We start from the raw sequence: 15,612 nt of genomic DNA, 5'->3' as shown, positions 1-15,612 counted from the left end.
GTCAAAAATGTACCAAAATTGCAAAAAATTACACTTTTTGACCCATAAATTTTTACCTATCCATTACATTTTTCTGAAACTTGTCCAAAATGCGCAGAGCATTGTTCTTAATATAAATTCACTATGGATGACCCTAGTAAAATTCTGCTTTGCGTCCCCTGGGGATTTTAGTGCTAAAAATACCCTTTTTTCATATTTCTCAATAAAAAAACTTGATATGTATATCTATATAGTGCTCTCTCATGGTGCTGAATTCAAATATACATGTGTTATGGTGTAAAACTGCATAGTTTGTCCATTGTCACTGGTATTCAGCATTCCAAGGGGCTTATAAGGGGTCAAAAATGTACCAAAATTGCAAATAATGACACTTTTTGCCCCATAAATGTTTACCTATACATTAGACTTTTCTGAAACTTGTCCAAAATGTAATTTTTCCTTGGCCACATGGCTAAGATCAAAGTGTAGTATTTGGATGTTGGCGGCATTGTGAGAGAAGGTCAGGACATGAAAAACCTGACCACCTTGAGCATTGCACACAACGTCGGTGTCCTTTCCCCGGCTGACTTCGGAGCTGAGTGTAACACACCTTAAGGTAGGTACCATGGCTTTGAATTTGGCTAGTCTGAATGCGAGGGGCTTGAAATCATCGGGCCGGGCGGCTCGCCTCCGGCACGACCTCTTGTCCCTGGGAGTGGATGTTGCTGCGATTCAGGAGACGCATTTCGTTTCCTCTGTGGACTGTCAGGTGCTGGCCCGAGACTTTGAGGTTTTCTCAGCATATGGCAGCCCGCGGGGGAAGGGAGTATCCTTGCTAGTTAAACGTACTGTTTCCGCGACGGTCGACGTTGTCCATAGGGATGCGGAGGGCAGGCTGGTCGTGGCAGATGTTGCCGTAAAAGATTCTGTGTTTCGGGTGATTGCGGTTCATGCGCCCAGCACCGCTCGTAAGAGGGTCTCATTCTTCAGTCAGCTTGACGCGTTTGTAGATTGTCGGAAGCGGGTAGTGCTAATGGGGGATTGGAATGCCATCTTAGACCCTGACATAGATAAGGTAGGAGGCGGAGCTAGAGGGTCGGAGAGGTGCGAGTCCAGCCTGGCTGATCTGATGGCTAGATGCGGACTGGTCGACAGGTTTCGGGTCGAGCATCCAGGGCGGGAAATGTGGACGTGGACCAATAGCGTTTCCTCCTATCCAAATACCTATTTGGACAGGATGTTAGTTAGGAGAGGCGAAGTAGACTTCCTATCCTGTCCCACGTTCACTTGGCTAGGCCAGACGGACCATAAATTAGTTATGGCCCGGCTGAAGCTAGGAAATAGGCCTAAGTTAGCAGGGTACTGGAAGTTAAACACCTCCCTTCTGGAGATACAAGACTTCCGAGATCAGTTAAGAGAATTGATTAAAAAGGCACTAGTGGGGGCGGTTACCGGGAGTAAGTGGTGGTTAGGTCTCAAAGCCAAGATCAGAAGCTTCTCCGTCAAGTATGCCCAGCGCCTCGCACTAGATAAGGCCAAGACGAAGAAGCAGCTAGAGCAGAAATTAGCCCAGGCTACGGGGGAGGGTGATAGGGTTAGTCAGGAACTAGCTAAGCAGGACCTTCTACGCGAGATTAGCGAGCGTTACGAAGGCCAAGTAGTTAGAGCTAGGCTTAGAAAGATAGGCAACGAAGCAGTCAATTCTGATGCAGACGTGCGCCGTGAGGTTTCTAGGCGTGGCTCGGACAAATACATTGCGAAAGTCAAACATCCGGATGGACGCACCCTGGGATCGACTCGGGAGATCTGCGAGGGGTTTCAAGAACATTTCGAGGAGCGTTTTACGCAGCAGCCCGATCTTCCGGTCCTTGAGTTTAGCGACTATTTGGCCGACTCTCCCCGCCTCGAGGCGGCTGGTTGCGAGGGCCGGGTGACGGAGCGGGAGGTCTTTACTGCGCTGAAGCAGGTCAGCTGTGACAGATCGCCGGGACTTGATGGTCTGCCATACGAACTGTACTTGAGGCTGTCGCCCATGTTTCTGCCTCTTCTGACGGATATGTTCAACCATTGGTTTGCTCAGGGATCCATCCCAGGGCAGGTGACCAAGGGAGTGATCACATTGCTGAAGAAAGGTGACGGGCATGGAGGAGAAGAGTTAGACGACTACAGGCCCATAACTCTGCTAAACACAGAGTTGAAGATTTTGGCCAAGGTCCTGTCGAATCGGCTGCAGGTTGTTATCGACGAGTTGGTTGAACTGGAACAGAACTACGCTGTGAAGGGTAGATCGATTCAGAACAACTTGCACCTGATCCGCACGATCCTAGAGGGGGGAATAGATGACGACACGGAAGCCGCGCTGATCAACTTAGATCAGTCCAAAGCTTTCGATAGGGTCGACCATCGTTTCCTGGCATCTGTCTTAGAGGCCGCCGGTTTTAAACCGGACTTTTGCAAGTGGATCTCCATAATGTATCGACAGCCCATGGCTGTCGTGCAAGTCAACGGAAAGCGCTCGAAACCCTTTGTTATCTCCCGGTCAGTTCGTCAGGGTTGTCCGCTGTCGCCCCTGCTTTATGTCCTGGCTTTGGAGCCTCTTCTCCGCAAGCTGAGACATGGGGAGGCAAATTCGGCCCTGCGCGAAATGGCTCTGCCTGGCGGCTCAGCTGCCAAGGTATCCGCGTTTGCCGATGATGTCACGGTCTTCGTGTCGGGCTTCAGAGACATTGAAGTCGTGTCGGAGGCACTCACACAGTACAAAAGAATCACGGGAGCCAAGATAAACCGCAACAAGTCGGTAGGACTGCGGTTGGGCGCATGGAGTGGCAACGCAAACCTCCCGGCGCCCCTCAGCTGGACAGATGGCCCGGTCCGGATCCTCGGCGTGTGGTTCGGACCGGGTCTCCAGCTTGACAAGAATTGGTTGGAGGTACGGTCAAAGGTGGAGGCTGCAGTCAATTCGTGGCTTCCTAGGAAACTTTCCTTAAAGGGTAGAGCTGAGGCGTGCGCCACTTACGTCTTTCCTCTCATCCTTTACCGATTGGCCGTACTTCCCCTGCCTGCACAACACCTAAAAGTTCTTGTTGAACTCTTGTCCTCGCTCCTTTGGGACAGAGGAAGACACTGGGTGAGCAGACAGGTCTGTATTCAACGTCCGTGTGAGGGAGGCTTGGGAATGCCGGACTTGACGTGTCATCGAGATGCTGAGAGGCTGGCCTTCCTGAGCCACTATATGCAAAATGACCAACCGTGGCACCCCGTGGTTACTGCCGCCTTCCCCGACCTCATTCTCGACCCTTCCATTGAGAGCCGTCGCAGGCCGTGGGAAGAATCTGCCTACATGAAAGAGTGTCGAGCCGCGCTAAAACGACTACCAAGGTCCAGTGACCTTGTGACTGCTACCCGTAGGGAACTCCACAGGGATCTAGTGAAGGGGGCCGCCGACGACCCGCTATGCGCGCGTTTGGGGTGGCAGCAGAGTGAGATCCGCTCCGCGTGGAGCTGGGCGCCAGGTTCGAGTCATCTGAACAATTCCGAGTTCTCTCTGACCTGGCGATTGGCCCGAAATGCACTTCCACTCAACAACATACAATGCAGTTCCGGGTTTTTGGAGTCGCCTGATTGTCCCCGTGGTGGGACAACGGCCGTAGAAACTACGGATCACGCTTTCTTCGATTGCTGCGAACTCCGCCAGTACTGGTCGTATGTCAGCGGAGTGACGGCTCGCATCGATCCTGAGCATCCTCGCCCAATTACTGTATCCAATGTTGTGGACAACGTGAGGCCGCCGTGGGACCAGGAAAGACAAATGGTCTACGTTACGATCCTGGCCGTGGCGAGAATGGTGATTTGGACGTCGCGTCTGCAAGGTTGCCGGGGAGTGTTGTCTTTTTCTGATCAAGATCTGATCGCTTTCTTTAAACACTAACTACGGGTGAAGATCAGATGTGATAGAAGAAGGCTGCATCGCGCTGCATTTGACAGAAGATGGATACATGTGGCAAGTCTGTGTGTACGAAGAGGAGCCAAATTTGAATACGTGTTCCCCGCCTAGGTGTGGAACGCGCAGTTCTGTAAAGTAAAATTAAACAAGTAGCCTCTCAGCTAGCTGAGTGTGTGTTCCATCCCTCCCCGATTAGGAAGCCTCCAAGATCCCCATCCCTTCTTACCTGCAATTTTTGTTTTCACCCCTTCCTCTAAATTCTACCCATCTTGGAGAAAAAGAAATACAAACTAACCTCCATCCCTTACCCACAAAAATTTCTTTTCTCCATTCATCCCCATCTAGAGGGCATCCCCACCTAGAGACTGACCCGCAGAAGCTAGGTTCCTTTTACAAACCTAGTGGAACGGGCAGTCTATCAACTAGACGGGGTTGGGAGGGTCCTACTAATCACCTTTTGTTTTTTCTACCCCCGCCCTCAACACAAATGAATTATTGTACCATTTTATTGTTATCTTTTTTGTTTTTACACGTCAATAAAAAATGTTTTAAAAATTGGGAGTTAAGTAGGACGTCCCCCAATATGAAAGGGTGAATGCGGTATTATGGTGAAAGAAGATACTAGCTGGGAGAAACTTTTGACTTTGTTTAGTTCTGGAGTGACAAGGATGACCAACGACCCCCAAAATCCCCCCTTTTGAGTTGGCCATGTGCCTAAGTTTTTTGTTCATCGTTGATTTTGACTGTAATTTTTACCATGAATAAAAGATTTAATATCTCAAAGTGTAGTATCTGTTCTTAACCGATACTGCACTTGTTTGTAACTAATTATGGACGGACGGAGAATAGTCTTTTAAAAATGCATACCACAGAATAGTTTTTTTAGTCGTGTGCAAGCAACTCTATATGTCACTCAGTCGGTTGGTCCGTAACACATATACTTTTTATTTCTTTTTATGTTTATTATACCACTATTTATTGGTTTTCGGGATTCCTGAATACGAAAATAACGTTTCAAATTCCCTAAATCAAATAAGTTTTGTGATATAAAGTGGGGGATCACTTTTCTGTATTAATTTAATGTAAAATGATCATCCACTTTACAACCAGTCAAGTCATTCTCCAGATTATTCAAGTTGTTTTTGAAGGATTCCAGTTATTTTTAAGCATTCAATTCATTCTTAAGTTCATTAAACTCATTTACTCTTTATTTAAGTCATTTCAGCCCATTTTTCGGTCATTTTAGTTTATCTTTAAGAATTTCATGTCAATCTACATTCACGCATTCATTCATTACACGAGAGCACACGACTAATGGCTATCGGCCTTGTTTATAAAGACCTCATGAGAAAACGACAGCAAATCATACAGATTCTCAGTATTGGAGCAAATGACAATCATTTTAAGACCGTCTAAGAATATGTGCTTTGTAAAGTTCAATTTAAAACAATTTTAAGCCCATAAATTTTTGTGTTTCTCTTTTTGACTGCCTTGAAATCTTTACCGTCTTTAAAACTTGGCACAAAATTCCTAAATCTTATCGAAAAGCATTTTCCTATAACTAATTTCTTGCATTTGTGCAGGGGAATTGTTAGAGGAAAATACTATTCAATATGATTTAGGGATTTCACAAAACAAATGAATCTGATTGGTTAACGTTACTTAGATATAAAAACAATCACTAACATAAAATCTTAGCCTGATGATTTCCTGATGGAATGAAACATGAATGCCTCTGTGTATCTTACTTTCCATAAATATATTTTCCTCTCTCTCTCTATGTATATATATACACTAGACTACCCGTGACCCGTTGGGTCAGTATGCTATATTAGCTATGGAATTAATGTATGAGCATGACACTTGTGACGTAAAGAAAATGATTTTTTGTGGCATAACAAAAATATTTCTATGAAAATATATTAAAATGAAAAAAGAATATAGATAGATTTCTATGAGTCGTTCTGTTTATAATTGTTTATTTTGGAAAAAAAAAAACTTACAGCCATTGAATTATAAGTGGTTTGCAATACTTATAGGTAAATGTGCACTGAACAGATACTATAATACTTAAAGTTAAATTCAAATTTTGATATATCTTTTAATTTAAACACGAAAAATAAAAAAAAACAATTGGGATACTGAAAATGTACACAGTAAAACTACATTTTATTGTCGCGTTTGTAACGCAAATTAAAAAAAAACATATTTTCGGAGTTGTTTATTTATGTTGGTAGGGTAGAAGAAAATGTATGAATGTTTTTATTCAAGGAAGGTGTATTAAAAAATGCAGAATAAATTTTAAAAAAAAAATGAAGGCGGTGGTTAAATCGGCGTAGTAAAATGCTCTTATGGTTGTCAACGGGTTAAAGTAGATTTATTTGTAAGAAAATTGCGTTAAAATAACTTAAACGTAATATGGAAATGACGATGTAAAAAAGAAATGCAGAAAGTATTAACAATTGTTTATTTTGATAACGCAAAAAAACAAAACAATTGGGACACTGAAAACGTACACAGTAAAACAATACGTTTTATTGTCGCATTGATTATTTGTTTATGTACGCATGCGCAACCGGAAGTCATAAACTGTTGGGTTACAACACCCGTTACAAGGTCATTTGAGTTTTTTTTATATATATATATATGATAGGATTATAGGCAAGACAAAGCGATATATATTGGTATATTTAGATTTATTTGCTGATGTAATAAGGAAAAACATCAATTGGGGAGGTGTTATGTATTGCTATTTCAAAACCTAATGCTTCTCATCCTCCTCTTTATGTTCTCTATGCTAATTATTTATCTATATTTCTATCCTCTCGTATCCTCATATTCTGAACCTTGTTTTCTTGATCTTAATCTAATTAATTAATTAAATTTAAGATTTCTTTACTTCATTTTATTCCACTTCATCTTACTCTAATTATCTTCTCATCGCTTATTTGTTTATAGTTCTTAGCCCTTATTTATCATTATATTATAAATTGCAATTAGAAATCATTTGCTCATTGAATATGTCCTCAATCCCATTATACAGTAGTTTATTTCCTCCATATCGTCACTATCCCCCTCCTATTATATTATCTCTTATTCTTTATTTCAAATTTCTCAAGTTCCCAGTACAGCTTAAATTCACCTATATAATAATTAGCTCCTCCCCAGATACCCCGCATATCCCTAGTTCATCACTCCACTATATACCATATACCTTAATCTCCCAATTTACCTTTTAGCTAGATGTTGCATTGAACTGTTGGCGACGTAGTTCCCTAGCCTCTCTTCTGATGAGAAGCATTATGCTTCAAAATACCTACATATAAATAGCATATGATGTTTTTTCCTTATTACATTCGCAAATAAATCTGTATATATACCAATATATGGCTTTGTCTTGTCTATAATCTTATTGTATTTAAGCTTCACCATATCTGTTGACTTCACACGTTTTTATAGATCCACATTTAAAGAAGTCTTCAATACTTCTTTAACTCCCTTCAATTACATATATATATATATTAGGAAGATTACTTAATTACTCTAATAGTAATTTTAGAAAAATGTTAAACACTAGACAAAGCCATCTTAAAATTCAAATTTGAACTGTTCAAGGATGGGTATTTCTTTCGTTCTGCCATTTGCTCATAAAACTCATCTGTAAATTTATTCTTTTTAGCTGGTTCATTTATGCGTGATCAATTTCATAATTAATCTTAAAAACAACAAAGTTTCACAAATAAAGTTTTGTTTTTGCATTTGTTTTACATTTTTCCAATCTGTACATCAGTGTGTTTCTCATTTTGCTATTTTTATTACTCCCCTGCCCTCCTCCCACCTTTTATTTTTTTATGTTTTTCATATTAGATATAGTTGCATGCATGTACACATTTGTTGTTATTGCTTAAAATTGCTTTCTTTTTTTTTTTTTTTTTTTTTTTTTTCAGGAATTTTTGCTTTTGAAATTGAATGTTACTAGTTTACAATGTTATGTGTTGGATCCCCCCCCCCAAAAAAAATAGATGTTGCTCATTCTTCCCCACATACATGCTCATTTGACATGTTGATGCCAAACCATGTTGCCTCTGCCTTACTTTCATTCAATTTGTTCAAGTCTAAAATCATAAGAGACAAAAAATAAAACTGTTTTGATGTTTCTTAATAAGAAAACTGACATTTTTTTGTAAGTAAATTGTATATTTGTGAAAGAGTAGGTTCACATTGTTGATCTTTGATATTTTGGGGAACAGGGTACAAGGTGATTCATAAATTAATGAATAAAAATAACATTCAAGTTTTTTAAAAGATTCTTTCTCTTGGAGGAATGGAATTTTGCTTTAAAAAAAAAACAATTTTCTTTCTGATCATTTTGTTGTTAAGACAACAAAAAATAATATTGAGTAAATCCATGTTTACAGAAAAAATACAAAAATGTGCCATCAAACTAGTTTGATAACATTTGAAATTTTAATGAACTCTTATGAATTTTGATTTTCAATTGAAAGCAAACTTCTTAAAATGATCAAAGACTTATAGTTTTTGCAGTCAGAAGAATTTTTGATTTCCAAACAAAATTTTTATGCTATAATATTATTTTTTACTTATATTTCCCTTTTAATATTATTTATAATATTTTCCTTCATTTATGCTCTCTCACATGGACTTTTTCTCTCTATTTCTCATTTTTTATGAGATTTCTAAAAGCAATTTTTTTTTCTCCTAATCTCTTATAATTCTCCATGTTTAATGTTTCTAAAGTTATCATCCATATTTCATAATTGCATAATATTTGATAATTTGACAAATTCCAGTTGTTTAGATTTTTGCTGATCCTTATTCATTTCACAAAACTAACAGTCGACTTTAATAATTCATTGTTTCAAAGTATTTCTTTTCCCTCCTCTGATTTTCAAAGTTTTTGTATTTCATTAAATTTCCAATTCTAGTTTTTTTCTTCTGTTCTTTCCATTTTTTTGTTTCTCAAATTGCAATTAGAAATCAAGAGCAATTTTTTTTTCTTTCCAGAGAAATAAAATGCTGCTCTCCATAATATTTAAACATTGCTTGTTTTGGTTTTGTTACATTATCCTCATTATTATTCCCCTCTTACCCGTTTCAATTCAGTTTTCATTAGAACATTTTGGAAGATTTTGTTTTTAAACAAATTTTTGATTTCTCTTGCTGATTCCCAGATGGATAAGGTCGATGAAGACATGAAAAAACTGTTTGAATCCGTTGGCTACACATCTGGTGAGAATATCGACAAAGACACGGTGGATTTCATCTACGATTTTGTTGAAAAATATGGTGGCATTGATGCTGTTAAAAAAGAGATGGCTAATCGTGAGAGTGAGTGTGAAATTCTTTTCACAAATGAAACATTTTTGCTTTTAACTGTTTCTCTTATCATTGCATGTTATTGTATACCAATCAGAATTACCAAATTAGAAGACAATATTTATAGAAATGACTAGTATTAGAACAAAAAATGTATTTACAATTTATCAACTTCATTTCAATATGTAAATTCTATATACAATTTTCTAGCTTCTATATATATACATATTAAGAAAAGTCAATTTGATTTTCAAAGTCAATCCCAAATAGCAATCAGTCTGACATATCACTATTTGGTTCAGGCTACTCTAATTTTTTACTTTTTTCCCCACTATGACATAAATATAATTTTTCTCAAATTGTTTTTGTTTTTTTTCCTGATAACATTTTAGCCGGATAATAGTAATGTTAAAGTGGTTTCAGCTAGATGGGTGTTTTTCGTGAAAGTTTGGCGGTGGAGGGACCATAGATTGGAACTCAGACAAACACTTGCCATGAAAATAATGATATAGAGACAGGTTCGCAACATCTCTTCTGGGGGAAAGAAGCTTGCAGGGAAGAAAAAGGGCATCCCCCACTAGGCTACGAAGTCTATTTTGAACTCTGTCTAGGCAAGATAAGATATTTCTAACAAATCCTGATCGGATGTGGAAACAGTACTCCATCCTTGGATGTACTTGGCTTTTATACAGGTAGAGAATTGCATCAGCAGTGAGATATCTACTGGAGCAGTAGAAGGATCCCACCATTTTTTTCAGCGACCTTGGCAATAGATTTGATGTACGTGTTCCATCTCAGGTAAGGAGTAAAGGTCAGACCTAGAAGCTTGTCAAAACATGGAGCCTCCTCAAAATGAGAGCCATTCATTTCAATTGATGCCAGACAGGGATCAGAGCGTTGATAATGTAAAGATAGGAGCTTGATTTTAGATACATTAAAATTAACCAGCCGCCTGTGCTCAGGATCAGAGGAAAGAGAATCAGAGAGAACTTTGTCATTTACGGCCTTTAAAGTGTTGCCATAGATGGTAGCGTTGTCAGCATAAATGTCTATGAATGATCTTAGGATGTGATTTGGGAGATGATTGATGTAAATCAGCAAGAGAGTTGAGCTCAGGATGAACCACTGAGGGACTCCATCATTGATAATGTGAGCTTCTGATTTCTGCCCATCAACCACTATTCTTATGACTATCTGAGAAAAATGATTTAATAATTGAGAAGATATTTCCAGCTATACCGTAGCTGGAGATCTTGTGGAGTAGACCTTTATGCCATACCTTTCTAAAATGTTTGCAATGCAAAGATCGTCTTTATACAGGCCTGCGTTTAACAATATTTAAAAAAAAAAAAACGTAACATGCCATTGTTCGGCAGTTGGACTAGTGTATCATTTTAAGGATACACGGTGCATGGGGGAAGCAGCAGAGATAGAATTGTCGGATCATTTTATGCTGTATTTTAAATCAATATGCAAGATAAAATGAAAACTATTATAGATTTAATAAAACACAATCAAATAAAAAATATAAATTAAAAACTGAAATCAATATAATATTAACATTTGCATCTAATAAAAACGAAAATATCGCAAATTCACAACTTATGTTAAAAGCATTCATCGTCAATGCATAACTATTAACGATTGTCTTAGCTTTATACAGCTCTGCGTCCGACAAGATTTAAAAAAAAAAAAAAAAAATGTGTAACGTGCCATCGTTCGGCAGTTTGACTAGTGTGTCGTTTTGAGGGATACGAGGTGCGAGAGGGGGCAGTGGAGAATAGAATTGTCGGATCTTTTTATATTTTAAATCAGCTCACATTTCTTGATTATGAACCTTTCATGACTGGCATCTTGAACACAAAAAGAAAAAAAAGTTTTTATTTACGAGACATATAGGCCCTATGGCCCAAATTCTAATATATCTCCTATATATAATATTTTGATTGCAGAAATTCTCCTCTGGACCAAATTACCGTCAGTTTGCAATAACAGATATATACAAATTTATTATGTCTAAACTATTATTCACCATCTTATCTAACTTTTGAACACCATTTACACCACATTTTGTCATTATAATAAAATCCTACATTACATCATCACAATTGCAACCATCTTTAGAGGAAGTAGTTTGTATTTTCCCCTCTAAGTACCAAATACTCTTACCGCTCCCAGTCATCACCGGGAGGATTTCTACACTTTCGATGGATATGGGGTTGCACCCTTAGCCATAACATAATCCTTCCATTTCCTAATACAAAAATAATAAATTCTCCTTTTTCACATTCTGCTAAATCTCATTGGCTGAAACTGACTATTCGTTCATTCCAGAATCTAACTTTCCAGAAATTAATTTGTTTATTCCAGAATTGAACACTCCAGAAATTTACCAATATGGCTTCACTCTATACAAGAGGCAATCGCTATATATAAAACACAAACATATCAAACAGCTGTGAGACATTGGGACAATGTTTATAAGCCCAGAATGTTAATTTTCATCAAGTATAACCTACATGTTAATTTTCATCAAGTATAACCTACATGTTAATTTTCATCAAGTATAACCTACATGTTAATTTTCATTCGAAAGTTATGTTACCATGCTAAATCTTTTCTCATCACATCGGACTGTTTTCCGACATATCGGCACTGATAACAAATATTTCTTATAAACCTTTCTTTTTTTTAAGTACAATTGATGAAAATTCTTTCTTTATATAAAATAAAGAAAATTAAATAAATAACTAAATAAAAAACTTTTTAAAAACGGATTAAGCGATTATTATAGCCGAGACCTGTGTACATAACCAGTATTTTGGAGTTTATATACTTAAAAATTTCCTTATGTGTGATTTGGAAACCTTTAAACTGTCTAATCCTGACTATTTGCAAAATGTGTGTGTGTGATGACATGTTTTCGTGTTTGTATGTGTGTTTGTTTGTTGCATCAACCAGACTATGCCGCATAATTTGGCGGATACAGCTGGTATTAAATATTAAATTATTTTTAATGCGAATACATAGTTAAAGCAAAATAAATTGTTTGAGACTATTAAAATAATTTCCAACACTATTGATAATGTTTACCTGTTCATTTTTAAAATTTTTTTATTATTATTTATATTTGAATTCATATTTTGAAACATAATGTGAATAACAAATCTATGACGTCACACACAAGGTATAATTATTTTATTGTAGTGATGTTTTAATCTCTATTTATAATAAAGTCCAAGTAGGGAGTAAAGTACAAAGTTTCAGTTTTGATTTCCAGTCATAGCATCCGTTTTATTTCTTGGGAGATGTATTATTTATGATGAATGCAATTTTCTCCTTTTCTAAAAGTAATAAAGATATCTAATATTTCAGAATGAAACAAATTCTACAATTTCATAATTCTGTGTTTAAAAAATTTGACAAATGGACAAAGTCTCTATATAATTGATTTTTATTTTGATACACGAATATTTCTCAACTAATTCTTTTTCTTTTCAAAATACTATTCATAAAATACAATTTTTTTTTATTCTTCAATTTTTCCTGTTCATCTCTGACACATATTCTATCCTGAAAATATAATCTTTCCTTTTAATACACTAATAGTTTTAAAGGGTCTGTCCCCATGACTGGACTGTCTTAGAGATGGGTACACATAGAGATTGGGGGCAACGTACACAAAGAATAGAATATGCTTGAAGTTTTAAAAGAGGTTCATTCAGCCCCCATAGCTTTGTTAGGTTAGGAAGATATTTAAAGATTTTGGACTGGTTTCGTTGTCCTCCCCAGAAAATTTTATACATATGATTTAAATTTCATAAAACAGTATATAAAGCTTTAAGGAGATTACACTCCAAGTCCCCTCAAAGGTGAACTTGGAGATTCAGGGATACTTCCATTGTCTTCTCCAATAAATTTTCACATATGAATAGACTTTTACATTTTATATAACTTTTCTTTTTGAATATATAGAAATCTTTAATGAGAGACAAACAAAGAGGTGTTACAAAGTAAATATATCAAAATTCTATTAAAAAATTGAAAAATGTTTGATTTCATTGAAACCGCACATTTGATGTTTTCAGTCTGAGACTGACATTCATTAAGTTGACTTTTAAAATAACATTCATGAGAAAAATTTGAAATCTTAACAGATTCTCTCCCGTTAGGTCACTAAGGCATGAGGGTACGTAGATATTTAGCACATATATGGAACTACTTCCATTGCCTTCTTTGGAAAATGTTGTACATATTGAAATTTTATAAAAATAGGATATATTTGAAGATTTAAGGTGGTTATGACATCATAAGGGTGCATTTAGAGATTCAGGAACATTTCCATTATCGATGAGAATACATTTTTAGATCTTATGTAAATTCTGTAACTTTTTTATAGGGAAAACATAAACACACAAACGTTGAGTTTTATAAATGGATATCAATAATAAAAACATGAACCCATTGCACCATTGCATAAAACATCAGTTAATAATCAGTTGTAAGTAATGGTCAATGACTACAAGCAATAACTAAGGATAATCCAACATTTCTACTCAGTCATGGCTGCCATAATAAGAACAGTTTATTCCCATTGATTAAATAAAGTGATCAGTTCAAAATTATATAAATTCTATAGTTTCCCAGGTTAAAAAGATGCACGTGAAGAAGGTTGTAAGTTACATCAACTAAAACATTTCAAATATAAAAAATAAGATGAGAAAATTTTCAAAACACAAGTACAAAATCTAAATTAAAAAAAATAAAGGTACACTTTTTAAATTAATCTATATTCCTATAAATTTTTTTTTTGTGTGTGTGTATTGACATATTAAAAACCCTTTTTTCTATTTATTTAAAAAAAAAAATACAACTTTATTATATATGGGTCATGACATTGCATTCATCTGCAAAAGATCTAATTTGCATATTCTTTTAAGCATTCATTTTAATTAATTCCCTATTAGTTTTTTTGGTTTTCTTATGGGGTAACTATTATGTGTAATTATATTCATGTAAATATTCTACATGATTTATACTTGCATAATATTTGCGTAAAAACCTCTTTCTATATATATTTATGTATGCGTATATATATTTGTTTAAAAAATTTTGCCTGTCAGTTTTTGGTCTACAGACATGAAACTTAATATATAGTGTATTGAAACCCATGCAAACCAGGGAAAATCAGTGCAAAAGTGTGAAAATTAAAAAAATGAAATTTGCCAGATTAAGGTCGAACGTGATAGCTATTGGTTTATGTTTTAATTTTTAACCTTGCAGAAAACATGCTCAGGCATTAAAAAAAAAAGGAAAAAGTAAATCATAAGCTAAACATTTAGGTTTCAATTCTCAGTGGTGGCGCACAAATCTTTTTTTTTTTTTTTTTTAAATCATTACTATATATTGGGTCCAATATAATATAATAATAAATACAAAATCTGCATTAATCAAAATATCATATTTAAGCATATTTTACGACTGGACAATGCCAGACAGCTTGCTAGTTAAAAACAAAAGTATAATTTCTAAATTAATTAAAAAATAAAAATACAATTTCTAAATTACTAAAAATAAAAATGTAATTTCTAAATCAATTAAAAATAAAAAAAATGTTATTAAATTATTATTTTTATTTATTACTTTTTTTTATTGTAGAAAATGTTACTCCACGGCCTACAGCTCCTCCTCCAACGCCCAGTAGGACGATGGGTCAACCACCATTGCCTCCAGGTCGGCACACAACACCAGCACCCCCACCTCCATCACGAGCACCGCCACCTTCTCGTAGCCCTGCAATTCCTCCACCTCCCCCTATGCGTTCCACACTTCCTCCCCCTCCCAAAGTACCTGGTACACCCCCACCACCACCTCCAACGAATCCACCCAACAGTGCATCACTACCACCCCGTGCTGCTCCAGTGGAGATCTCTGGTGGAGCCCCACCTCCCCCTCCGCCTCCACCACCTCCCCCACCTCCACCTCCTCCGATGATGGATGACGACGATTTGACCTGCGATAGCAGCAGCAGCAGCAATCCCCGAAGTGCTCTCCTTGATCAAATTCAACAAGGGACACAATTGAAAAAGGTAAAGATGGATGAAAACCGACCCCCTCCTTCTGAAGACAAGAGGGACAATCTCCTTAGTGAGATCCGAAATGTGGGACGTAAACATTTGAAAAAAGTAAGTTTTTTTTTTGTTTTTTGTTTTTTTTTTGTTGATGATATGGTTTTTCGTGCATCATGTTTGCATTTTAGGAGTAAGCGATGTGTACCAGAGGTGATCAATTAGTCATTTCCATCCAAAGGAGTAACAAAAAACTGTTTATCCTTAGAAAGTTATTGCATAATT

The 15,612-nt window shown here is 36.6% G+C and overlaps 1 protein-coding gene across 4 annotated transcripts in view; it reads left to right on the top strand.

The window, feature by feature from the left end:
• The window catches only part of LOC145277843 (actin nucleation-promoting factor WASL-like), a 158,401-nt gene that overhangs the window by 133,015 nt on the left and 9,774 nt on the right, over positions 1–15,612 (top strand). For 3 of the 4 annotated variants that reach the window (XR_013868221.1, XR_013868220.1, XM_080129787.1), the window contains exons 8-9: positions 9,115–9,271; positions 14,918–15,444. Coding sequence is in view for 2 of the 4 variants with exons in the window: in XM_080129787.1 (XP_079985913.1) it covers positions 9,115–9,271; positions 14,918–15,444 (684 nt within the window). In the remaining 2 variants the exon portion in view is untranslated. The remainder of the gene's footprint in view (positions 1–9,114; positions 9,272–14,917; positions 15,445–15,612) is intronic. The other variant, XM_080129788.1, reaches the window with a different exon arrangement.

This window comes from Euprymna scolopes, chromosome 6 (assembly GCF_053919585.1).
Source record: "Euprymna scolopes isolate OS-2025 chromosome 6, ASM5391958v1, whole genome shotgun sequence".
Taxonomy (NCBI): Eukaryota; Metazoa; Mollusca; class Cephalopoda; order Sepiida; family Sepiolidae; genus Euprymna; species Euprymna scolopes.
The sequence above is the reverse complement of the archived record's forward strand: the minus strand, read 5'-3'. Positions and strand labels throughout refer to the sequence as shown.